The sequence below is a fragment of the Phascolarctos cinereus genome, unplaced genomic scaffold (genome assembly GCF_003287225.1).
Source record: "Phascolarctos cinereus isolate Bilbo 61053 unplaced genomic scaffold, phaCin_HiC Scaffold_8;HRSCAF=390, whole genome shotgun sequence".
Classification (NCBI taxonomy): Eukaryota; Metazoa; Chordata; class Mammalia; order Diprotodontia; family Phascolarctidae; genus Phascolarctos; species Phascolarctos cinereus.
Genome location: NW_027556291.1, coordinates 28,769,954 through 28,796,359, shown reverse-complemented (window position 1 = coordinate 28,796,359; position 26,406 = coordinate 28,769,954). Strand labels below are relative to the sequence as shown.

General features: G+C 42.8%; 1 protein-coding gene across 2 annotated transcripts in view; it reads left to right on the top strand.

The window, feature by feature from the left end:
* The window catches only part of PASD1 (PAS domain containing repressor 1), a 101,718-nt gene that overhangs the window by 56,612 nt on the left and 18,700 nt on the right, over positions 1–26,406 (top strand). For both annotated transcript variants that reach the window (XM_078147804.1, XM_020975087.2), the window contains exons 9-15: positions 299–417; positions 2,135–2,217; positions 10,277–10,383; positions 16,118–16,265; positions 18,449–18,533; positions 21,652–21,775; positions 24,581–24,732. In XM_078147804.1, the coding sequence (XP_078003930.1) occupies positions 299–417; positions 2,135–2,217; positions 10,277–10,383; positions 16,118–16,265; positions 18,449–18,533; positions 21,652–21,775; positions 24,581–24,732 (818 nt within the window). The remainder of the gene's footprint in view (positions 1–298; positions 418–2,134; positions 2,218–10,276; positions 10,384–16,117; positions 16,266–18,448; positions 18,534–21,651; positions 21,776–24,580; positions 24,733–26,406) is intronic.

Below are 26,406 nucleotides of genomic sequence, written 5' to 3'. Positions count from 1 at the left end.
ATATCTAGACATTTACATGGCTGCATTTGCCTCTGGGGAAGACATATGTCATTTACAGGGCCTGGAAAACAGTTGATCCTGGGGCCTGCCTGCCATCCATCAACAGGTCAAGAACACAGGCAGTAACACAAAGTCTTCCAAAGAAGGCTGATAAACCCAAACTGGGTATCAGGGGAAGAAAGTGAGCCCGGGGTTCTGAGCTACTGTGCAGATTAAAGATGAGAAGTAGCCCTTGGTGTTAGGGCAGATAGATCTGCTTTTGCATTAGACAAGTGGGCCTTACTCTTGTTTCCTTTAGTGCCTGTACCATCCTGCAGCGACTTTGAGTCTGTGGTTGCCAAGGCATTCAAGTCTGCCGCGGATGATCCACTTTGTCTGGTAGCAACGGTTCGCCTCAACTCACCCCAGCTTTTAAAGGTGAGCAATCCCTCCTTGGCCAGCCTGGCCTGAAGGCTCAAAGGCTTTGGTGAGGACCAGCCCATGCAGCCCTTTACCTCTTTCTCTTTTGCAAGTATTTCAGGCAGGTGGGAGAGCAGTAGGAGGCTTTGAGGCCTGGTCCTGAGCACTTTACAGTCTGTTGGGGGTAGAGAAGAAGGATCTAGTGAAACACCTGTGGAGAGAAGCTCATGGAATGCTTCTGGTACAGGAAGGGAAGATTAAGCATTGCCTGAACTGTGCTCTTGGGCTGGGCATGCATTGGCAAGGTTTCCCCAAAGTTTAAAGGTAGTTGAATGGTTACAGAGAAGTTTGGCCACTTGGCAGTAATGTTTAACCAGTTAAATAAATCTGTGAAGCATTTAGCCCAGTGCCTGGCACACAGTAGGTACTATATAAATACTTATTCCCTTCCCTTAATGTGGGTTGGCACCTGCTAAATAACTTCTAATCTTAGCAAGTCACCTAAAGCATTGAGAGGTTCAGTGACTTGCCCAGGGTCACGAAGCCAGGATGTGTCAGAGGCAGGACCTAAACCCAGGTCTTCCCAGCTTCAAGTCTGACTCTGTCCAGTGTACCATGTTGCCTCCCATTATTTTAGAAAAAAAATTAACATATCGTTGTTTTTTAGGCAGTTGGGGTTAAGTGACTTGCCCAGGGTCACATAGCTAGTAAGTGTCAAGTGTTTGGTTTGAGGCCAGATTTGAACTCAGGTCCTCCTGATTTCAGGGTAGGTACTCTATCCACTGCGCCACCTAGCTGCCCCAAAAGATCATTTTGTTGTTATAGTCTTCAAGACACTTTTGCAGGTATCCCATATGATCTGTGAGATGAGCTATGGCAGGGAGCATAACCCTCATGTTACAGGTGGGGAAACTGAGGCTCAGAGAGGTCTAGATTAGAAACCAAAATTGGCTAGAAGGGAACTTTCCTCATTAACAGCAGAATATGGCAAAAGGCATGACGCCTAACGAGAAGTCAGATTTGATTTGGGTTCCCCGCTATTCAGTTGAGTGGATGGCCATGCTTGGGTGAGAAACATCCACGTTTGGAGATTTTTCAAAGTCTGTATGAATAGATTAGGATTCAGAGGGGAAGGGGAAGTTGTCTAGTTCAACTTTCTCATTTCACAGAAGAGGAAAGTGAGTTCTCAAAGGGCAGGTGACTTGCCCAGTGCCTTTCCGCTGACTAGCCTGACATCAAGAGCCTTGTCTGCTCCTCCTTGTTTTCACTTGACTTACTTTCTCTGGACCTCAGTTTCCTTATTTGTAAAATGGCAGGCTTAGACTAGTTAACACAAAGGTCATGCCCAGCTGAAAATCCTTACTTGCTGACTGACTTACTTGCTGTGTGACTTGGGGCCTTCCCTGGGCCACAGTCCCCTCATATTAGAATAGTAGCCTAAGAAAGAGCCTTGAAGGCCAGAGCATCCAATCCCCTCATTTTACAGTTTCTAAGGCACAAAAGTGAAGTGACTTTCCCAAGGTCATACAACTAGCAAGTGGCAGAGCTGGGATCTGAACCCAGGTTTTCTCCCTTCAGGTCCATGTTATACCTTCCTCTCTTGAGGCCTAGCTGTGAAGGGAAGGTGAAGTGCTTTTTAAACTTCAAAGCACCATATAGATGTAAAATATTCTTATGATTATGATTACAATCATTGCTATAATATGCATATCAATATATACCGACTTTTCTACAGGAAGTTTGCACTGTAGAAGAACCTGGTGAAGAATTTACCTCAAGACATAGTTTGGAGTGGAAGTTTCTCTTCTTGGACCATAGGTGAGTAGCTGGTTTTTTTTTTTTTGTCATGAGTACATTTTAGGAAGCAAATAGACTCTTCTCTTTTTTAGAAAAAAATGTCAATTTGGTGTTTTGGGTTTTTTTTGACTAGGCAGTTGGGGTTAAGTGACTTGCCCAAGGTCACACAGCTAGTAAGTGTCAAGTGTCTGAGGCCAGATTTGAACTCAGGTCCTCCTGACTCCAAGGCTTGAGCTGTATCCACTGTTCCATCTAGCTGCTCCAAAATATCAATTTTTAAAAGACATTATTTAAAAACCAAAGACAGTGAAAAACATGTCATGTCCCAGCCACATCCTAACCAGAGTCATTGGAGTTAACTCGGAAGGAATTTTAAAGCCTATTTGATCCAACCTCAAGGCCCAAATGAAGGCCTCTAGAGGGGAAGAGACTTGTCCAAAGTCACTAGTTAAGAATTGGCTGACCCTCTTTTGGCAAATGAGATTTATCATTTTCTAACCAAATAAAGAAGGGAGACTTAGATTTTCCTGAAGGAAAAAAAGAAAGTAAATACAAGTGTCTGAATTGAATGAAATTCGAGATAAGGGAATAATACATATTTCACCCAGCAAGGGCTGGCTTACTCTTTATTTGATCTTGATAAAGATAAAGTTGAGGCAATATTAAAAAGAAAGAGAAAGTTGAAAGGACAAGTAAACACTCCGAACATTTTGTGGGTACTTTTAAATGATATTTCAATTTTAATAAATTGAGTTTAACAGGAGGAAAATGAACTCAGTGGTCAGAAATCATCCCATTTAAATTCTCCAAAATCAAATGTTATTCATTAGGAGGAAGAAAGGTTTCTTAACTAAGGTCGTTGTAAAATTGCTTTTTCTTCTCTGAGGACCTCTCTAAGAAATCGCTCTTCTCTCTAGCACTTGTGTAGAATAGTTAATGATTTCATAATGAATTGCTAATGTTCATTAAAAACAGACACCAAGCATTAAGGTTGTTTAATATGAATCAATCAAGCTCAGGGAAAATACTATTTATACTAAGTTAACCCATTTAGCCAAGCAGATCCTCCTAGCATATAATTGACTTCCTGGTCACACAGTAAACACTGAGATTACTAAGATACTACCAGAGGGTTTAGTAGACTATTGCAAATATTACCTCATTGTCTTATAATTCCACGTTGAATCTTTCAGAGTCTTCCACCATTACAGTTTGGAATAATGGAAAGAGTACTGAACTTGGCGTCAAGAAGACCTGAGTTCAAATGCCACCTCAGTTATGTACTAGCTGTGTGATCCTGGGCAGGTCACTTACTTGCTCTGAGCCTCAGTTTCCTCATCTGTAAAATAGGGTAAATGCAGTTACGTGGAGCAGTGGATAGAGTGCTGGGCAAGTCACCTGACCCTCGGTTTGCCTGAGTTTGCTCAGCTGTAAAATGGGGATAATAGCTCCTGCCTCCCAGGGTTGTTATGAGGATCACATGAGATAATATTTGTAAAGCACTTGACTTTGAACAGCACCTGGCACATACTAGCCATCATGATTATAATTATTACTGTTATATTCCTCCCAGGGCTGTTAATAGGTTCAGGTGAGCTCATATATGTAAAGCCACCCTATACAGGTGTAACAGGGCTTTGGCACCTGGTGCCCAGGCCACCTAAGATGGCGGCACTTGCTTTGGAGAGAAGTCATCTCTTAGTAGTAGCTCAGTCACCTCTTCACTCACATAGCCACCAGCCTGGTTCAGGTCCTACCCCCTCACTTGGACCATTGCAATAGCTTTGCAACAGTAGATTTGTAACTGCTTACTCTGTCTCCATGTTCTCCCCTTTCCAGCCCAGGGCCTCTTTTCTGAAGATGGCCCTGAGTGCTGGCATGGAGGGCAGATTCACTCAAATCTGGCTCTTTGGGGAGAAAGCTTATGGACCCTATCTCAGAGTTATGTTTTTAAATGCATGACATAAGACACAGAAGATTGTGTTTATCAAAATATTTTTTCCGTCCAAGTTCATGGCTCCCCTGAAATTTAACCACAGACTGCCTATGGACCCTGGGTTAAGAGCCTCTTTGCTCCAGGCCATCTTTAAGCAAGCTACACAAATAAGGCACAGGTTTGGTTGGGTCACTTCCCTGTTCAGAAACCTTCAGGGCTCCCCCTTGCCCATAGGATCAAATGCATATTCATTCACCTGGCATTCAAGGCCCTACGCTATCAGGGTCCACACCTACCTTGCCAGCCTTAACTTCCTATAACACTGCCATATTCATAGTCTACATTCTCACCAAACAGAGCTCAGTTGTCATTCTCTTATCTCATTATGCCCCTCTCCAGCCCCGCTGCCTTTGTGCAAGAATCCCGCCCCCCCCCATGTCTCCCCAGCCCTTAAGGCCCAACTTGGGAGATTTTCCCAGCCCAAAGTGATGGCTCCCTCCACCAGTTCCTCGCACTCTTACCTGCTCTCTGGATTTCCCATATGATCACTTCTGTCAGACTTAACCTGTGCTCAAGGCTTGTTACCACCCACCCCACTGTTATGCATGGTCTTTTCTTCCTTCCCTTTTACTCCTATACCGAGTGTGGCTTTGGGTTGGTTTTTCTTTCTTCCTTTCTTTCTTTCTTTCTGTTTACATAGACTTTTCCAGCAGTTCCTGCATTTTATTCTCCATTTTGAAACTTCACCAATAATGACTTGTTCTGTATTAAATTACATTCCCCTTGTCAGCTTTCATTGGAAAAATTTTGGTAGAATTATCCATTCCTAGCATAAGGAATTGCTTCTAGTAATAGTATTTGAATGATGTTTTGTTTTATGAAAAACATTTGAGGCAGTGTGGTATGTTGGAGAGAGAGATGGGCTTGGGAGTATCACTTGATCTCTCTCTGGTCCTTGGTTTCCCCATCTGTAAAACTGAGACCCTCACTCCTTCACCATCCCCTCCCACAAGATGGTTGTGAGGAAAGTGCATTGCAGATGACAAAACTGTAAGTTTGTGAGCTAGGATGCTGCTGAAGGAGATGCTATCTCTGTCATATAGCTTTTCTTGGGAGAGCATGACATTAACAGTAATAACTTCGAGGAAGAAAGACAGTGTGATCGTATCATACTCATATTTCAGTCATTTCCTCTGATGGCCCATATTCATCCAAAGAGTTCCTAAAGGCCCCAGATGTCCTCTTTGAAAGATTCAAGGATCTCAGAGCCAGAAGGGACTTATTTAGTATATTTCAACTGAAATCCCTTCTACCCTATTCCTTTATAGGTCCAGCCACTGCTGGGAAACTCACTACCCAGCCTAGGATATAATTCCATGTTTGTATTGCTCTAAGTGTTAGAAAATTCCTCCTCGTATTGAAGCTGAAACCTGCCTCTCTCTATTTTAGGATTATAGATTCAGAGCTGGAAGGGGTGGGGGGATTTTTGCGGTCATCTAGTCCAACCCCCACCTCTTAGAGCAGAGGAAACTGGGGCCCAAAGGGTAGAAGCAATTTGTCTGAGATCACACAAGGAGGAGAGAGCAGAGCTGGTATTGGAACACACGTCCTCGGATTCCCAATCTAAAGCCCTACTTCTCTTGGCCCATCACTTTTAGCTTTTGTCCTCTGGGCACATGAAGAGAAGTTCATCGATTTTCCTAAGCTCGTGTACTTGGTTTTGCCTATAAAATAATATGGAGATATCAGAAAAGCAAATTCCAAATGAAGTCCCTGCTATGCATCAGTGACAGTCCTTTTCAAGGCTAATGTTTGCCTTTAGCTTGGTTTGGCCTTTGCTGCTGACACCCACCCTTCCTATAGACCCTAAGGTCAGCCAAGTCTGACCAAGGAATCCTTCGCTCCTTGGTTTGTGCAGCCAGACTTGGGCTAATCTCTCTTTCATGCTTGCTGTGTGCTCACAGGACTGGCAGCCAGCTAGCCAGCACTCCGGGCCATCTTTAGTTACACTGCAAACACTTTGATTAAATGAAAATGCATCAGATCAGTGAGTGTTTCTATGAAATGTGAAATTTGATCAGAAAATATTACTTGTTTAAAAAACCAACAGCCAGGTGAAAAATTATCTCCAAGAGGCTGTGTTCAAAGGTTTGCACTAAGACCCCCTGAAAATGAATATTGAAGTGACTGAGACTGAGTATTAGGAGATAATGAAAGAGAATCTAATAATTGTCCTGGTTCCCAGAAATCTGGGCCGGAAGGAAAACGAGTCAATTCGACAGGCACTCACGAGGCATCTGTTGTATATGGGGCACCCTCTTCGGCCCTGTGGTCAGCAAGCAGGCTGTGGAGCAGGCATTGTGCTAAGCTGGGGCCAGGGAGAATGCAAAGAAAGGCCAAAACAGGCCCTGCCTTCAAGGAGCTTACTTTCTCTTGGGGGGGGGGTATAGACAGCAATTTCATTTCAGAAAGGAGCGACCACTAAAACAATATGGGGATGGGGGTAGGCAGTCAGGAAAGGCTTCCTGGTAGAAGTGCCATCAAGGAAACCAAGGGAAGGAGGGAGAGCATTTCACACATGAGGCACAAGGCATGGAAGTGGGGGATGGCATATCGGTGTTCTGGGGATAGCAGAGAAGCTAGTTCCATACCAATGAAGGTAAACTTGTTTTGCAACTGGTTTCACTGCCTAGAAGTTTAACATTTTTATCTCATCTTATGGGGGCAGCCAAGTGGCAGAGTGGACAGAGCTCCAGGCCTGCAGTCAGGAAGATCACAGTTGAAATCCAGCCTCAATTACTTGCTAGCTGTGTGACCCTGGGCAAGTCACTTCACCATGATCTGCCTCAGTTTCCTCAACTGTGAAATGGAGATGATAATAAAAGCACCTCCCTCCCAGGTTTGCTGTGAGGCTGAAATGAGATAATAATAGTAAAGCCCTTAGCACAGTGCCTGGCACGTAGTAGGTGCTATTATATAAATGTTAGCTATTCTTATTAGTATTGTCCTTCAGTTTTTATCCTACAATAAGGATGCCTGGCCACATACATGTTGTTTCCAGAAGCTAGTGCACGCTTCAGCTGTCTTTGAGAAAATCGTTTTTTATTCTTTTTCTAGAATCCCTTTTCATCCTAAGATGCTTTATGAATGTTGCCCAGCTAATACTCACAGCTTTGGAAGAAGCTAATGGTGATTGCTTGCTGTCTTGGGGAGGGGGAAGGGAAGGGAGGGAGGGAGAAAAATTTGGAACTCAAAATTATACAAAAATGAATGCTGAAAACTATCTTTACATGTAATTGGGAAAAATACTATTAAGGGAAAAAAGGGAGAAGCAAGTGGCAAAGATTTGTTGGTATCACTAATACAGTCAAGTCAAGTAAGGAGCAGCATTTGGGAGATTTCATTCTAGTGGAAAGCACCCTGGCTTTGGAACCAAAGGGCCCAGCTCTGCTACTTACTGCCTGGGTGACTTCAGACAAGTCTCTTGCACTCATGGTGCCTCTGTCTCCTCATTTGTAAAGTGAGAAGTTGTACCAGCTGGCATCTGTGTGCTCACAGTCTTTGTTAGCCCCCAGAGCCTCCTTTTTTTGTGGAAAGTGCTTTGGACCCAGAAATAACATTCTAGGCCTCATGCTGACTCCCGTTTGTATGTTCTTGCCCCAGTAAAAGTCACTTGCTTGGTCAGCATTTCTGGAATACCTACTATGTGCCCTGCATAGCCCTGTAAGATTTTGAAGTGTGACTGGTTTTCAGCAGCGTTAGGGTAGCCAATATCATTTGCTTGATTGGATCTTTTGATTTACTTTTTCTGAGCAACCTTTAAAATACTCCCAACTTGCCCAGGTGGGATATCACACGTGATAAGCACACAGCCTACCTTGAGTCCCATGATGCCTCCTCATCTGAGGTGCTCCAAATGATGGCAGTTACCCCAGGTTCAAGTTTACAGACACCAAGAGGGGGAAGTGTTTTTTTTTTCTCAAGGTCAAAAATTGCATCATGAATGGACCTATGTGGGAGGCAGGAGATTTGAATCAGATAAGGGAGAAGAACATTAACATGTATGAGGCAGCAAGATGGCACAGTGTATAGAATTGTCTGGCCTGGAGTCAGGAAGACCTGAGTTCAAATTAGCTGTGTGACCCTGAGCAAGTCACTTGACCTCTGTTTGCCTTGATCCACCGGAGAAGGAAATGGGAAACCACTCCAGTGCCTTTGTCCAGAAAACCCCAGAGGGGATCATGAAGAGTCACACACCAGCTAAAGGACTGAACAACAGCAGTGGTATAAGGGAGTATATCTTGATTCCTAGAAATCTATATAGCCAAATATATTACCTATATATGCGTACACTAGGCAGTAAAATGTTCCCAACAATGATAATAGTAATAACAGCTAGGATTTTTTTTAACAAATGCTAAGTGCATTTGTTCCTCACAATAACACAATAGGTGTTATTAATATCTTCATTTTACAGATGAGGAAGCTGAGGCAAAGAGAGGTGAAGTGGCTTGCGCAGGGTCTAACAGCTAATAAGTGTCCGAGGCCAGATTTGAACTTGGGTCTTCAGACTTCAGGTCAGGCATTCTGTGCACTGCCCCATCTGTCTGCCTCATACATGTTAATGTTCTTCTCTACAACTAAATGTGTGTACAGAAAGGACTTCAGCTCACACTGAGGCTTCTGACATGTTTGACCCAGAAGGTCATCTTGGTCCCACCCCTGATTTGACAGATGAGGAAACTGAAGGGCTTTAAATCGGAGTCCTCTTTCTCCCCATCCGGCTCTCTCTCCATTCGATTACACTGTGGTCCTCTCCCAGTTCTTCCAAATGCAGTCACATGGCTGGCTCTGTAAACTCTCAGGATTATGAAGTCGGAAGTAACACATTGGAGTCAGTCTCATTATTTCCCAGTCATTCTTTGAGTTTGCTCAGGCAAAGATTAGCTTGAGAATGTGAACAGATTTTTTTCCCCTTTTTTCACATATACAGTGACTCAGCTGGCCTGTTCCTTTAATATATGCTGTCTTCTCCTGCTAGAATGTAAGCTCCTGGAGGGCAGGCTGCAGGTACTTCTAGAGAGGCTTCTTTTAAAAGGGTCAACCAGCACTGACTTGAATCAACAAAGCATAAGGATGAAGTGGCAAGTGAAACCTGGCCCACTTGGCCCAATTGTGTCCTCCAGAAGGATTTGAGTTCACCCTATTTAGAAATATATGCATTTTCCTGTGTTTTTTTCTTACTTCAAGAGTGTGTTTTTAAGTTTTAAGTGTGGAGGCAACAATTTTGATAAAACTCTGACTGATGGAGTTCAGGTCACAAACTTAGGTTATAGGTCGTCCAATGCTGGAAGAAAAACTGATAGTAAAAGATTTTATATGATACTGGATGCTTTTAAAAAATCTCTCCTGAGTCATTTTCAGAGCTGGATCTTAAATGAATGAGAAAGCATTTCTTAAGTGCTTACTAACCCAGAACTATACAAGTAGAAAGCTTGAGGCAGTCTCTGCCCTCAGGAAGCTCACAGTCTAATTGAAGGAGATACATAAAAGAAAAGTTCAGCTGCAGGGACAACAGAAAGGCCCAGATGTCCCAAGGAGGTTTAGGCTAAAGGGAACCCCAAATACTGGCTGTTTCTTGATGTCAGGAAACCATCATCTACACCCTACACCCGACCGAAGAAGACCTGGTAATGAAATGGGGTTACAGATTCCCGTTTTGATGGTTACAAGCCAGACTCAGATCAGAACTTTTTTTTTTCTCCCCAGGTGTGTTTTGACACGCAGTGTTGACTTCAGTGTCTTCTTGCTTCTAATGAATGAGTTTCTCCCTGGGTGACAGAGATTCGACACAAATACATGCTGGAAATTCATTTTGCCTAATGAACGTCTTTAGTGTTAGCAGCTTCCTCAGGCAGTGGGCCAGACATGCTCAATTAGGGACTCACCTTCCAACTGGATTCAGGAGCAAAGCATGCAACACTAACCTTATTCGAAGGAACTCTTTGGAAGAGGCCAGTGCCCATGATGGGCTTTGAGGGAAGGTGGAAGCTTAAAATATTTATCTTGGATCAGCCAAGAAGAGACTGAAATTTCATAGCAACCTACATTCTATTGACTCATTTTCTTTCTCTTTGGCATTAGAGCCCCACCCATCATAGGTTACCTACCCTTTGAGGTGCTGGGAACGTCAGGCTATGACTATTACCACGCCGATGACTTGGAGCCTCTCGCCAGGTGCCACGAACAATGTAAGTTTCCATCTTCCAAGCCTTTAAATGAAGTACTAATTAGGGCCCTTAGGTTCTTTTTTCCTTGTGTGATGTTTTTGCGAAACTCTTAATAGTGCTAAAAATGAAAGCACTGAATGTCTTTGTTGAATCGTTCTTTGTTAAGAATGACTATTAAACATTATTTGTTGGTATATTTAGTGAGTGAGATGGTACTTTAGGGAGGGACTAGTTTGTTTTTCTCCCAATTTTTTAATTGACTGATTGATCGATTGAGTCATGGTTTTCTGTTTTCTGATACTTTATGTTTATAGCATGTTCGTGTCCTAATTGCCAATACACACACACACACACACACACACACACACACACACACACACACATATACACCCTCCATGTAGCCTTATCTCATAACAAAGAAAAAAAGTGACATGAAACAAACCAACACCATGACCACATCTGGTGACATATGCAACAGTCTGTACCCTTTTGTAGTCTGCTACCTCTGTACCTTGAGGAAGAAGCTGTGTGAGAAGGGAATTTTAATGAAATGGAAACAAAATGATTCATTTCTAATTTTCCATTTCTTTCCAGGCTCCCCCCCACTCCCAGCTGCATGTTTTCCCTTCTAAAGCTGCCTTCTGTCTCTTCTGTATTTATCTTGCATATACCAATGTTTGTACATATCTCCACCATTAGAAAGCAAGCTCTTTGTGGGCAGGGACCGGTTTTGGTTTTTCTTGTTATTCCCCAGCCTTAGTGCAGTGCCTGAAATATAGTGAGTGCCAATAAATGCCTGTTGATTGATTCACTTTGTGCACCATCTTCTTCAGCTTGTGGGTCGGTTGGTTTTTTGGTGTTTGTTCACAATTCTCGCTTTGGGGGATTGGAGGATTTCTTTGCATTTGCTTTTTTTTTTTCTTGGAAGAGGTGGCGTGATCCCCATTGCTGAAGGGTGTGCTGCATTGCTGCAGATGGGGTCACTAAAGGATCAGAGTATCTCTCCTACTTCAGCCGATGACAGTCTGTTACCGTGGAGCCCAGATGGGAATGGAGCTTTCTTTATCAGCCATGTGATAAGATTCACTTGCCTGTCAGATAATGAGAAAAGGGACCGCAGAATCAAAATCATTTAAACTCGACATTTTCTCTTTTGTCAATGTTTACAGTATAATATGTAACATCCTTTGCACTGCTCTTTGTATTGCAGATTCAGTTACACAAATATCAGCCAGGGCTCCTGGAAGATAGGTTTTAAAAGCAATCAGAATGTATCCTCACAGCTGGAGGTGTGATGGGGGGGGGCAGGAGAGGAATAGATTGTCCTCCCTACCACTGGTTCTGGTGGCTTGAAAAATGTATCCCACCATTTTAGCAGCCCCCAAGCATCCTAGACTCACACCTCCCTCTTCGGGCCATGGTGGCAGGGCTAGACATGATGGTGCTTCAGAGGGTACTGGGAGAAGGGACAATTCTTAACCCAAAGCATTCGACTTCCAGCTCTGCCTGTGGCCATTTCTACAGAGGTGGTAGGTCCTCAAAGGCAAATATGCCCACCATATTGCTAGGACTTTCCTGTAATCATGCCTGTATCAACTATTGGATAGCAAAACCAAGAAAGCACTGGCTCCACAGAAGCAAGGGACTGGCCATTGTCACATTCCCATAACTCAAAATGTCTGAATCAAATGATATATTTTGCATACACAGACTTTCCAATAGTAAAATTTATTGTTGAGGCCAAAAGGAAATTTAGGGAAGCTGGAATTTTCTAGAAGGCCAAAGGAAAGGTCTGTTCTGTGAATGATGAGATTGGAACAAACAGGATTTCTTGTGCATCTGTTTGTGGAAAATGTAGACTTGAAAGAATTCTGTTCAATCAGAATCTTGCCAAGTTAAAATGGGCCAGGCTTCTTTAATGTGAATCTTGACTGGATCCCTGGAGGTACAGTAGGCTTCAGTGCTCATGAAGGAAAAATTAACCTTGAATTTTTTCCTGCTTGTGCTATTTACACTATGAGCTTTGCAGTTTTGTGTTTGGGTTTTATTGGTTTAGGCAGATGAATTCATTTTAGAAGTTGCCACCACAGAGAGGAGAAGCAGCATGGCATTATGTTTGAGGAGCGAGGAAGGCCTGGACTCATGTTCCACCCCTGATGTATCCTGGCTGTGTGACCCTGGGCAAGTCCCTTAACCTTTCAATGCCTTGGGCCTTTCTCTAAGAAGATGCTGATCTGGACTAATAGAGGGAATTTTCCTCATCGAGCAATTTCTCGTGACAGTGAAATCCCAAGTCCTGTTCTTCTCCTTTTCCCACCATGAGATGAGAAGCTTCCCAGAAAATTTTACCAAGAAAGCCTCAAGATGACTTGTCAAAGCAGGGCCATTAGGTTGGCCCAGATGACTCTCAGGGTCTTTCCAACTTTGCAATTTAGTGATTCTATTGTCCTGACAGCAGGATTTCCCAGTCAAAGGTCACCTGGGGACTTGGGATGGGGAAGGAGCATCTGGCACAAGCTGATTGGTCTGAAGTTCTAGGCTCCCCGGCCTCCATTGAGGAGGCTGCCATTCTGTTGTAACTCACCCAGAAAGGGCTGTACCAAAAACCTTGGGGTAGCCTTGTCAAAGAAGGATACTCACCAGTCACTAGAACTTTAATGGCCAAGTATGATGGGTAAAACTGCCTTCCCTTTGCTTCTGGTTCTGTAGAGATTTGGGGCATTCTAGATATGTAAGGGGTAACTGGAAAACCATGAGATTCATGTTTATACATATGTTTCCAAAAGGAACCATAACCCTACATGTTATCATGTTAAAAACACATGAGAGCATATTATATGAGTCTGACCAGGATAATCTAGAAGTGCCCAGCTGGATTTGAATAAATTGAAAGTCCCAAAGTTCCTACTTCTCTTAAATGGCTTAGAAAAGTCTTGGCACTAGCTAAGCCAGCTTCAAGGAGGGCATGTTTCCCATGTTCTGTATTGCAAAAGTGTCAGGGGTAGTTGGTCCAGAGATTGGTTTGGAAGCCTTGACCTTATCAGGTAGGTCTTTGATGTCTGAAAGTATCCTGAAGCAGTGAAAGATAATTATTTAGCATCTCTGTTAACATGTCCTCTCCCCCCTCCCCCATCGCTTGGCTACCTTTGGGGGAAGTGCTTAAAGGAAAAAAAAAAACATGGCTTCACAACATGGCTACTGGAATTAACCAGAGCACAGTGAATATTTACTGAGCACTTATTATTTGAGATAAAAAATTTTAGATGAGCCCCCATTGCCCAGTACTTACAATACGGTAGGGGATGAGATAAGAATAAAGCTATAGTATGCATATCATAATAATGATAAGACATTAGAAAGATGGAAACCAGATGGCACATGAGGTTTGAGAGGGAAGGTCATTACCAGTTGGGAGCTCAGAGGAGGCTTTTTGGAGGAGTTGGCCCTTGAATTGGACTTTGAAGGACGTGGTGGGAGGCAGAAGAGTATTTCTGGCAAGGGGAATGGTGTGAGCCAAGGGACAGAGGCCAGAAAGCTCAGAATCTGTTGGAAGGACTGGAAGATTGGGTGGCAGTCCTTGAATGCCAGGATGAAGAGTTTGTATTTTATGTGATTGACAGTAGGGAGCTAGTGAAGACTTTTGAGTGAGGTAATGGCATGAGAAGATCTATGTATAAAAAAGATTAGTCTTCCATCAGTTTAAACTCTGGATTGGTGGGGATAGAGAGAAGAGCAAGGACAACCTGTTTGAAGGCAACTTCTATGATCTAAGCAGGTGATGAATAGAGACTGGTATAAGGTGGTAGCAGTGGAGAGGGATGGAAAATAACTGTGTAATAGTATAGTTTCACATATATGTGCATATATATATATACACATACAGATAGTTTTTGCTTTATGCAAATTCATGTTATGCAAATTCTATTTTAAATAAAGAATTCTGAAAGAAATCCACATTCCAAAAAAAAAAAAAACCACTTATGTGAACTTGACCCAACTGTGCTGTCTCTGCTCCTGCCGCTTGGCTTGGCATTCTGGGCCTCTTCCATTCCTCCTCCCACTCTCCCTCCTCTTCCCCCCTCCCCAAAACAGCTTTTAAAAAAACATCTCCAAGTGAAAGCAGAAGGGAAGCTGGGAAAGACTGCCCCACTGACTGATGATAGGCTTGGCTTAAGACCTCCTGAGCTGGGAGAGAGACTTTTGCTCTGATCCATCCACTGGAAAGCATCCTGAGTATCTGTCTTCCATTGGTGTGCTCCTGTACCCCATATCTTTTCCCAGCCTTGCCTGTTGCCCATCCTCTCCCATCTGTGTCTCTCTCTGGCTGCCTCCAACCTCTTCTTCCTCTTGTTCAGGCCAGCACCAGCCTGGGGTGAGGGGCTTTCTTGCCTCCCTCCCTCCCTTCCTATGTCTGCAGGCAAATTCATATTACATGAAAATCACTTGAAGTAGAGGTCTGTGGAATGGTCCACTTAGGTCAAGTGAGAACTGTGAGTGTGTGCATGTGTGTGTGTGTGTGTGTGTGTGTGTGTGTGTGTGTGTGTGGGAAAAAGAAGAGTGACTAAAATTAGATGAGGTCAATAAAGGAAGACTTTTGGGGTGCTTGAAATGGATTTAGAAGGAAAAAAGGACATAGTTTGAGGGTAAGAAATTCAAAGGGACATTTCAGATCAGAATTTCATGGAAAACACAGTTCTGCTAAGCTGATTAATTAGATTTGGTGACCCTTGGAGAAAATGACTCCCAAAGTCCTAGCACCTAAGCTGGCAGAGAAGAAACTTTGCTTCTGATACCAACTGGACTGCTAACTTATTGTGTGCCTTTGGGAAAGCCATTTGCCCTTTTGAGTTTCAGTTTGCCTCTCTGTAAAATGAATAGTTTGAAATCCATCTCTAAGCTCCTTCCAAGATTTGCCATTATAGAAGTCTTTGAGATGCAGTCATCTATGGAAGGAGAGATGATTTGGCAAGGCCCTGCCTGCAGCTTGATGAATCCAGTTGAATTTCCCAATCCAAGGTGACTTTGGGCATTCTTGCAGGGGGGTAGTCGAAGGTGGGGCTCTCTGGGGCCATTCTCCTTTGACTTTTGCCATAACTCACTATCATGACTAGACTGAGCATTCTTACCTGTCTTTGCTCCAGGTAAGCATCTCAGCTATAGGTTAAGCAAGGAAAGGCTTTTTGGTTTATATTTCTGCTGCCTTCAGTGTCTGCCACAAGTAAATGCTCGAAACACCCTGGAATTTGTATTCTATTAACGTAGGAAAGGACAGTGCTCGATTGACATCTTTTGATATTTACAGTTCCTTGTATATAGCAAGTAGAAGTAAATGGGTTTTTTGTGAGTCCAAAACAACCTTACATTAAAGTAATTTAACACTCTTGAGGAGTCCGCCAATGAATAGTAAAGTAAATTTTAAACCTCAGCACAAGATACAGTATGATGTGGCAAAAAAAGTGGTAGGTTTAGAGTCCTCAAAGAACTTGGGTCTGAATCCCTCTAGTCATCTCCTCCATGTGTTAACCTTGTGGGAAGTCACAGCCCCTCTCCGGGCCTCAGTTTCTTACTTTGTAGAATGACTGGTTTTCATTAGGTCATCTCCAAGTTTCCTTCCAGCTCAAAAGCTAGGATTGGAGATGTATAAAATTCCGGTCTAAGATGAGAAGTGTATAAAGTATTTAAGGACTTCAATGGCTTGTTTCAAATGTACCACCTTGTGATCTCTCTCTCTCTCTCTTTCTTTTTTAAAATCAAGTGATGCAGTTTGGAAAAGGAAAGTCCTGTTACTATCGCTTCCTGACAAAAGGCCAGCAGTGGATTTGGCTGCAAACTCACTACTACATCACTTATCACCAGTGGAATTCCAAGCCTGAATTCATTGTTTGCACACACACTGTAGTTAGGTAGGAAATTTTACTTAATGTGTTTGTCTATTCACTTTTCCCTTTTGGTTAGAAGGTAAATATTTTACCATCTGTATGGTCTTAACTGTAAAACTAATTCATGGAAGAACTTGGAAAACTGGCATGTCAGACTTGGCTTTCACTTCTTAATGTCCAGGTCATTGGAATGCAAATCAGCCATAGCTGCAGCTGTTAATGCTCCGTTGGTGTGAACAACAGTGTCACATGTAGACATTCATCATATCCATTGTGTCTTTCTCTCAAATAATTTTGATATTGGGTACAGGGCTACTCTATTACCTGAAGAGAGATCTGGAGATTTTCCTTCTTCTTCTTCTTCTCCTTCTTCTTCTCCTTCTTCTTCTTCTTCTTCTTCTTCTTCTTCTTCTTCTTCTTCTTCTTCTTCTTCTTCTTCTTCTTCTTCTTCTTCTTCTTTTTTTTACAGAGGGCAATTAATTTCAATTTATAGGCAGCCTTTAGGCTGAGGATATATCTATGTCGATCCATTTGGTGCAAGCTTTCTGATTGAATCAAAAAGGTCGAATCTGTGAAAGAACTGATCAGTTTCACTTTTAAAAACAGCTGTTTGCATGTGCAGATATCTATGTACAAGCTATATTAAGATTTCCATGACTTATGGTTTACATAAGAGGGTCTATTAGGGATTAATTCCATCTAAAGTCATGTTTACATGATGCTGAAATGTGAAATCAGATCTTCAGGTCAGTAAGAAATGTGTCTAATTGATTTGGTTGACATTTGTAAACAGAGTATCCAGAAAACCCAATTAAATTCACTAGATGTTTTGATGCCATGTAAATAATCACTTCTAAAATATAATCTATTTTTAAAAGGCCCAAATATATGTACATCTATATGTATAATCAAACTGTCTTCACGTTTCTGAAATCATAAATGTATGAATTCAGCCAAATAGAATTAAGATTAGAGATCTTGAAAATATCGAATGGAAAATTTCGGTTGTCCTTCCCTTTTTGAATGATTAGGTCCCTGGCCCTTTTCATTTCTTGGCTTCTGTCTCCATCAGGGGACTCACATATGTCATTGCACTGCTAGCTTGCTCATTTATGACCTTATTTTTCATGTATGTCCTATCAGTCTCTGAAGTATAGATTCTCATCCTTGGAAACCACGGGGATTTTTGCTCTCTGATATTCACCAGAAACTCCTCTAGAATGGAAATGCATTGCTGCAATGATTCCTTCTCTGTTGGTAAACTTGTGTTTCTGCTTGCAACACTCCCCTCCAAACAACTTTAAACCAATAAATATTGCTTGAATGAGCCTGGGACTAGTGGAAATAAACTGTCTTCCATGAAGATGAGGCTAGAGTCTTACTACAGCCATGGGGATTCTCATTTCTCAGGCAATGAAAATGAATTGCAAATGCACCAAAGAAGGTGGACTTTTTAGAATTACAGTAAAACCAAATAAAATTTGGGCTGAAGTAGTTGGGCTTTTAAAGACTGAGTAATGGAGAGTTCACCCACATGCCATCCGTTAGCATAATCAGGGAGGCAGGACAGCTGAGCTGTGAGAGCAGGCAGACAGCAGCAGCTGCTGTCATTAGCCCTAATGAGGGTACCAGCCTCTGCCCCAGTCCAAGGCTGGCTGTTGGTGGCTTAGAAAAGCAGAGATTGGCTGCGCCTGGGAGCTGCTGTTCCCTAAGCCAGTCTCTAAACTATATAGTAGATGATGTTATAAGAGAGGCAGATGAGGCCCAGCCTTGGTAGAGCAGCGAGGCTATGAGGAGTCTAGTTCCCCCAGTAATTTTCCCTGTGTGTTCCTTGGGAGTGCCATGCCGTGGGTTGTGCAATAACCCAAACCACATAGAATGGAAGAGCTCTGGGCAGTGGTGACTCTTTGCCACATGGCTGTGTTCTTAGCAATATCTTCTGTGCCTTTCCATATTCAGACACTGCCTTTGATGCTTGCTCACCAGCTGGGTGACCATGACCAAGTCACCTCGGTTTCCTTCTCTGGAAACTAGGAAAGGTGACACCTATAGTACCTCTCCCATGGTTGTTATGAGGCACAAAGGAGAATGGAAATCCATAACATAAATCTTATGTCTTAGCGTCAGATCATTGTGACTGTATCTGGGAATAAGATTAAGCTCTGAAGTACCACTGAAGAAAGTTTACTCTCTCTTCTTTTGTCTAGTTATGCCCAGATTCAGGCTGAAAGAAGAAAAGAACTTGGCCTTGAAGAGCCATCGGCAACAGAAATGGCCACTGTACCCTTCAAGGTGTGTAGATGGAAAGCCACAAAGACTTTTCCTGGGTTAAAGTTTCACACCCTTTCTTGTGGTACTGTTCATGGTACTGTTGGGGGTAATTGTCCATTCCATTTCCCAGCTCCAAACCCCCACCTGTGTGTTTCTTTGTACCTGACCAAGCCTGCTGACATAGAAATCCAAACCAAAGACATTTCATGAAATAACAAGGAATCGAATTGGGTATCGAGCACTCTTGGCACCCATTCCCAAATGGCTGCCACCTTCAGCATGTCTCCTGGAAATACTAGCGGCATCTCATTGAATCCTTCTCTGTCCCCAACACAGCAAGAGAAGGACATATCAGTTCATCCACAGATAGTTGCATGGCTCTTAGGCACAACAACTAGGGAGCAATGTGGAGATCACTTTTGGCCTTACTTGGTACAATAAGAGTAGCAGTCTCATATGCACTGACCCCTTTCTGCACTGAAGCCCATGATTTTTCCTCATTCCCCCAGTTATTAATGTCTTCCTCCAAAATATTTTGTTTCTATCTTGTATTTACTTATCTGTGAACATGTTGTTGATCCCTAGTAGGATGGAAGCTCCCTGAGGGCAGGCACTGTCTCACTTGTGTAGCTGTGTCCCCAGCGCTCAGGACAGTGCCTAGTACACTGCAGGTGCTTAATAAATGCTTGTTGGTTGGAATATACTGACCTCTGTTGGTGCTGCAGTCTCTTTTGCTGCACATCTTTGGCCCAGCCTGGATAAAGTGAGTGTTTTTTCCTTCTGTCTATTTTATGTCTTCACATCTCCAGCCTCCCTTTGCTTAAAGCATGCTTACCCACTCAGAGTCCTTGGGTGGGTAATATCACCATGCTGCAGTGTCCACAGTGGCTTCTAAGAGGTAGCATCCAAAGAGAATTTCCTCCAATTAGGAAGGCTTTCTCAACTCCAGGCATTATGGGAAGTGGGTCCATGCACAGACACTCCCAATTATTTCAGAATAGAACCTTAAGCAGTTTAATACTTCATTAAGCCAGAATATGTCCAAGCATTTCTGTTTAAGGCTTTCTTCCTCATATATTAATTTCTTTTACTTGCTGCTTTGGTCCATATGGGTTCATGAAATTTCTTGAGCTATATAGTAAAAATCAGTAGAACTAGGTCCTTTATTTCAAATGTAAAGTGCTACAGGATGGAATTTGTTGGCTAATATTCTCCTTTTGAGAAAATATAGAATCTTTACCTGCCCTCAGGGCAGGTCTGGTCTGGCTACGAGGTGACTAGGGCCAGATGCCTTGGGTCTCCTAGTAAGGACAGCTATTTTCCCTCAATTTATTTATTTTTGTTTTTCTCAATTACATATGAACAAAAAAATGTTAACGTTTTAAAAAATTTTGAATTCCAAATTATTTGCATCCCTCTTCTCCTCTATACTTGAGAAGGCAGACAATTTGATATAGACTAACATGTGTAGTCATGAAAACCATATTGCAAAATATGTTGCAAAACAAAACATAGACAAAAAAAAAACCAACCCAAGAATAATAAAGAAAGTAAAAAAAGTCTGCTTCAATCTGCATTCAGGCTCCGGTAGTTCTTTCTCAGGAGGCGGATAGCATTTTTTGTCATAAATTCTTTGGGACTGAAAGACAACAAACATTTATTAAGAATCTTCTATATGGGGGAAATATACATTCATTACCTTTGGAAGTAGAATATTTGAATAAGATGAGGTTCCAGGCCTCAGGGAGCTTATACAGAATCTCTTGAGGAGAGGGGCTTGGTGACAGTTCTACATATTTGCGTAGGCCTCTCTCTGCCTCTTGAGGTCCATAGACCTTCCATTTAATCTGGGGCCCCACGGAGGCCTCCTTGCCTTAGGCCACGCCCATCCAAATGCCTTTAGGATGAGAAAACTCAACCCTAATTTTAGACATTCTGTGCAAACTTCATTTTTGCCCTGTTCCAGATGACTTTTACAAAGTCAGGGTGAGCTAAAACAGAGGTGTCAAACAGGCATCCACAACCCAGTGAGGCCTGAACTAGATTACAATGTAATTGGGAAATATTTAACAAAATAAATAAAAATCCAGTAAACCATAGATAACTTTACATTTTAAAACCAAGTCAATATGTGCCTGGCCTGCGGGGATCTTTCTGTAGGGATTAGTGGCTCCCTTCTTAGCTGGGTTTGATCTATTAAGAGAGAAATGTTGAAAGAGCATGTGATTGCTTCCCTGGCTACAATTTCCCTTAGTTAGAGCTCCTTCACCTCATTTGCATCGTAGACCCCTTGGACAGTCTGGAAAAGCCTATGTCCACCTCCTCGGGAACATGTTTTTAGATATATAAAATATAGATGATTTCAAAGGAAACCAGTTATGTTGCCATACTGTTATCAAAGTATTATGAACAAATAAAAAACCAACTGCATTACAAGACTCCAGGTTAAGAACTCCTGGACTAGATGAATTTGGAAAAGCCTTGCACTATGATTCTGCATTACATATGCATTTATTCAATTTAACAAACATTTCTTAAGCACCTACTCTGCGCAGAATACCATGCTAGTATGTCTAAAACCACCAAGTGCTAATTCCCACCTTCTTACTCTGGCCAGGGAGCGTGAGCATATGTGAGTGATCCTAGTAAAGGGAGCCCTTTGGTAGACCTCTTTCTCATCCTCTCCCCTAAACCTGTGGGATTTAGGATGTAGCTACCAGTATAAAGAGAACTCATTGCCATTCTTTGCTACTGCTGGCTTATCCCACTCAGATCCCGTTGCAAAGAATTTGCTTTGTTCGGCCTTTGGACTTTAACCAATTTGTTTATTGTGATGTTGTCAAAGGCTCTGTGTTGCTATCCTTGTTTGAGCTTGTTTTGAGAATGCATAGCTTATAATTCCCATGATCTCTGCCCTTTGTCCCATTCAATCATTTTTGGGTGCCACACAAGAAGGAGTGGTTCCATGGTAGGCACTAAATTGTTAACAGCAATTTCCAAGATTGGGTAAATGTGATATGTGTGAAAGAGCTCCGCTTTGGGTAGACTGGTCTGTTGAGTTTGGAGGTTATTTTTTTCCTTTGAAGTGAAATGTTGTTTTATATTGTTTTCTTTTTCTCCTAAACAAATGAAAAAATAGAGCTCTGACAATTTCACGGATATCTCTCAGTGTGGAAACAGCCTGGACGTGAGTAGAGAGAGAGCATCTGGGTCATCCCATGGTTCCTGTAGGCCATCCCTCTCGGTCCTGTCCAATTCAGCCTGTATGTATTCTGCAAGGTTGACACAGTGTTGCCCAAGAAATCAGAATTTACAAAGTAAGAGCCGTCACAAGGAAAATGCTCCTGTAAACGCTCCTCTATTTGACCATCAAAGCTCTTATGAATTTCCCTAATCTTTGGGTTTCGAGAGTTGTTGCTGGGGAGCCAGAGCCACACCGAAAATTGTTTTATCAGTGGTTAAAATGTTAGCAAATGTAATATTTTATCAGCTGCCCCTTTCACTTGTGTCTGATAAGGATTTATAGTATTTCTCACACTTCTCTGGAGGAATAGTGTGAGTTTCTTCAGTTTTCTCAGTTGCACACGTTGACATAGTCCAGTTGTAGGTTTTGTTATTAATTGTTGATGGCATGTTGCTTTCTTTGTTTCTTTGTTTTTTATTTGTTTTTCAAGAAATGGCATTTGAGGAGCATTGGGGAACCTGGGGGCGTTTATTCATCTGCTTCAGAAATAGTAGAAATGTAGGGGAAATCATTGTGCCTAATCCTGTGCAATTCCAGTGGGGCATCACAAGGTTCTTCTGGGCAGGTGTAACTTCCTGGGCACTGATGCCTTTGAACAAGTTGGTTCTGTTTTTTCTTCTGGGGTTCTATAACCAATGAACTCTCAGAATTTACTAGTCTTAAATATAGTTGTGTAGGAGAAGGAGTATGTGACCTCTTTTAGGGAGGAATGAGAAAAGAAATGGTAATCACATATGCCTCTGCTCCTGGGACTGTTCCATCTCTAGTGGCTACATGTTTAGAGGGCAGCCAGGCTCAGCTACTGGGACAGTGAGGCCAGACGTGGCTACCAGGGGACCTTGACTCTGCTGTCATGGAGCCCTAGTGAGTAGGTGCCAGGAAGTGACAGCAGTAGAAAAGCAGGGTGGACTGGTTCCAAATGGGACAAGACTAATATGGAGATTCTTTTGTCACATGGAGCTTTGATACATGTCAGTAAGAGAGCCAGGTAGGTTTGAGACTGGGGAAAAAGGAGAGGAAGATGTGAAGTTGGGCCTTCCACCAGGGGCTTTTTGGCAGTGGTGGGAAGGAGAGACCATGGCCCAGGTGCAAGGGATAGCCTAGATCAGGGGTGGGGAACCTTTGGCCTCAAGGCCACATGTGGCCCTCTAGGCCCTCAAGTGTGGCTCTCTGACTGAACCAAACTTCACAGAACAAATCCCCTTAAAAAGATTTGTTCTGTAAAACTGGGACTCAGTCCAAAGGCCACACCTGAGGACCTAAAAGGCCACAGGTCTCCACCTCTGTCCTAGCAAAGGGATCCCATTCCTGAACTGCTTTACAAGTTTGCAAAGTGCTTTACATAATACAGTCTGGCTTTTATAGGCCCTTTCAGCTTTAAATCCTATGACCTCTTGGGGTAGGGAGGGTAAATTTATGTCTCCTTTTTGTGGATGTCGAAACTGAGTTTTAGAGAGATGAAGATCACTCAACTAGTACATGTCAGAGTCAGGACTTGAACCCCGGGCTTTTCCAACACTATTGTGGTAGGTTTTCATTATATCTTACCAATGCAGGGCACAAAGAATGGGGGGGGGGCATGCAGGATGTCCTTGAAGATAACATAATAGGATGCTTGAGGTAAAAAGGGGTGGGTGGGCTACAACATTTGCAGTGCTGTTATTTTTAAAGGTGGAAAAAGGACCAGGAGCTATACATTTCACAAACCCAAATGAATGTAAGAGTAGAAGCGCTCTGGTGGGAGGCAGAGAGAGAAACTCAGCCCCTTGAAGTGATCTCTTTAACTGTGGAGCTTTCTAAAAGTGGTGGTGGGCCTCCATAATAACTGAATAGAATATTCTGAAGGTAGCTGAGTTAGAAATGGACCAAGTTCCAGGTGAAGGGGTTGGCAAGTCTGCTAAGGTTTTCAGTTCAGGTTAAATTGTTAAGGGCTGAGATTTCCCTTTCCCTGTGATTTAAAGTGCCAAGAATGGTATTAGCAGAATAGCATGGACAGTTAGGTTTCAGAGGGCTAATGAAAAGGTGTAATATTGCCCTTCCATGTCTGCAGGACCTTTGAGTTCACATGCATTAGATCATCTGAACTTCACAACTTTGTGAGGGGGGCAGGGCCCTCATTTTACAGATGAAGAAACTGAGGCCCAGAAAAGCCAACTGATTTCCCCAGCGTCCCATAGCAATTTAGCAGCAGAACTAGGACTGGACCCTAGGTCTTTAGATTCTGAGGCCAACGTGCTTTTCTACTATGGCCTACTTCCCTGAACCACTTGGCAGAGTCCTTTTTATTTAAAATTATAGGTAATACAGTGCAACTTTGCCATCTGGAGGTGGATTGTAAGTGGATTTAGTGTTCTCTTTTTGAGGATCATATGATATCTTTTTTTTTCCAAGAGCAGAAAGTCTCAAAACAACCCTTTTCTCTGCCTCATGCCCCCAGCTCAGTGATTCGGCCACCGTAGAGTTGTAGGAAGGGAGAGTTGATCATTTTTACAACACTGGCAAACAGAAAGTAGCTGGCGATGAGTCTAGAGATATTTGTGTTCCAGGTACAAGCAGACAGGTGCAAGGCCCCGCTCGTGCCTCCGTGGATGGAATCCAGTCCACGGCTGCCTTTTTTAGAAATGAGTTCTTAGCAGATGTTTGCATGCTGTGCAGAGGGAGTCCAGGTGCTTAGAGGCATCATCAGCCCATCTCTCCTACCTTCTAAGGAAAAGAAAATAGGATGGGACTTAGTCATGAGATTAGAAAAAAAAATCGCCCTGTTCTCTTTTCTAATACTGATCTTCTGATTTTGTTTGTTACCTGTTGAATCTCTCCATCTCAGCCAAACTGTCACTGCCGCCCAGAAGAGCCAGCAAGGCGCCGGTGAGGTGGGCTCTGCCCATGGACCAACCAGCTAAGACATTTGATAAGGCATTCTCCAGGGAGGTAGCCAGCAGCAGCAACAGCAGCAGCAGCAGCAGCAGCAGCAGCCAGGTACCTCCCTCCAGGCTACTTAGGATGGGGGGGAGCCTCCATTCCCCTTCCACAGTAGTGGAACAGTCTCTGTATTATGGGAGAACAAACTCGTCTTGTTGGACCTGAAATCCTCTAGCAAACCACCCCTACTAACAACCTTTGGGGGCATTGGCATCACCCCTGCTCAAGTCATGTACGTGTTCATTCCTTGATTCAACAGAAATGTATTCAGGTCCCTTCTCTATGATTAATTACCTGTGCTAGGTGTTGGGGAGAGGGAGAAGGCAGGGGAATACAGAGTCCTTGCTTGTCTGAAATAACTTGGATACCTAATAAAATGTGCTAAGTATGTAAGAGCTTGTATAGTCTGGGAGGTCAGAGGAGGGAGAAGACCCTTCTGACTGGGTGGAGGAGTGCAGGGCAGACCAGTGAAGGCTTCATGGGGCCAGTGGCACCAGAGCAGGGCCTAGGAGGCTGGGGAGACTTTCCATTGGATATTTGGATATCATCCTTATTTCTGTTCACTTGGTTTCTGAAACCAAGCAGGAGGTGGAGGAGAAGGACCTTTTAAACCAGAACATTTAAGGATACCTCTTGCTCCCAGGGAAGCGAGGGAACAAGTTTTGCTTAGAATAGCGTTTTGTTTTGTTTTGTTTTTTAAATCCTTCTCTTTTTATTTTCTTTTCTTTCTCACTTTTTTTTATTAATTTATTTTGAGTTATCAACAACACTTCCATAAGCTTGTGAATTTTAAATTTTTCTCCCCCTCCCTTCGCATCTCCCTCCCCAAGATAGCGTGCAATCTGATATAGGCTATACATAACATTGCTATTAAACATTTTCATATTAGTCATGTTGTAAGGAAGAATTAGAACCAATTGGAAGAACCACAAGAAAGAGAAAACAAAACAAAACAGAAGCAAAAATAGCAAATAGTATGCTTTGATACTGCATTCAAACTCCATAGTTCTTTCTTTGGATGTGGATGGCATTTTCCATCGTGTGACTTTTGGAAATGTCTTAGATCCTTGTATTGCTGAGAAGGGTTAAGGCTGTCAATATTAGTCATTGCACAACGTGGCTGTTACTGTGTACAACATTCTCCTAGTTCTGCTTACTTCATTCAGCATCAGACCATACAAGTCTTTCCAGGTTTTTCTGAAGTCAGCCTGCTCCTCATTTCTTATAGCACAATAGTATTCCATTACATTCATATACCACAGCTTGTTCAGCCATTCCCCACTTGATGGGCATCTCCTCAATTTCCAATTCTTGGCCACCACAAAGAGAGCTGCTATAAAAATATTTTTGTACATGTGGGTCCTTTTCTCATTTTTATGATCTCTTTGGGATACAGCCCTAGAAATGCTATTGCCAGGTCAAGGGTATGCACATTTTTATAGCCCTTTGGGCATAGTTCCAAATTGTTCTCCAAAATGGTTGGATCAGTTCACAACTCCACCAACAATGCATTAGTGTTCCAGTTTTTCCACATCTTCTCCAACATTTATGATTTTCCTGTTTTATCATGTTGTAGGCCAGTGTTTTCCATCAGTCTTAGAGGTTCATTCTGCCCATCCCCAGGGAGAAAGTGGGAAAGAGAAATGGGGGATTGGGGTAGGTATGAAAGAAGGTTGGTGGCAAGATGGGGAAGCTTGGCAGGTATTCCCAGACCACCTTCATTACTGAAGT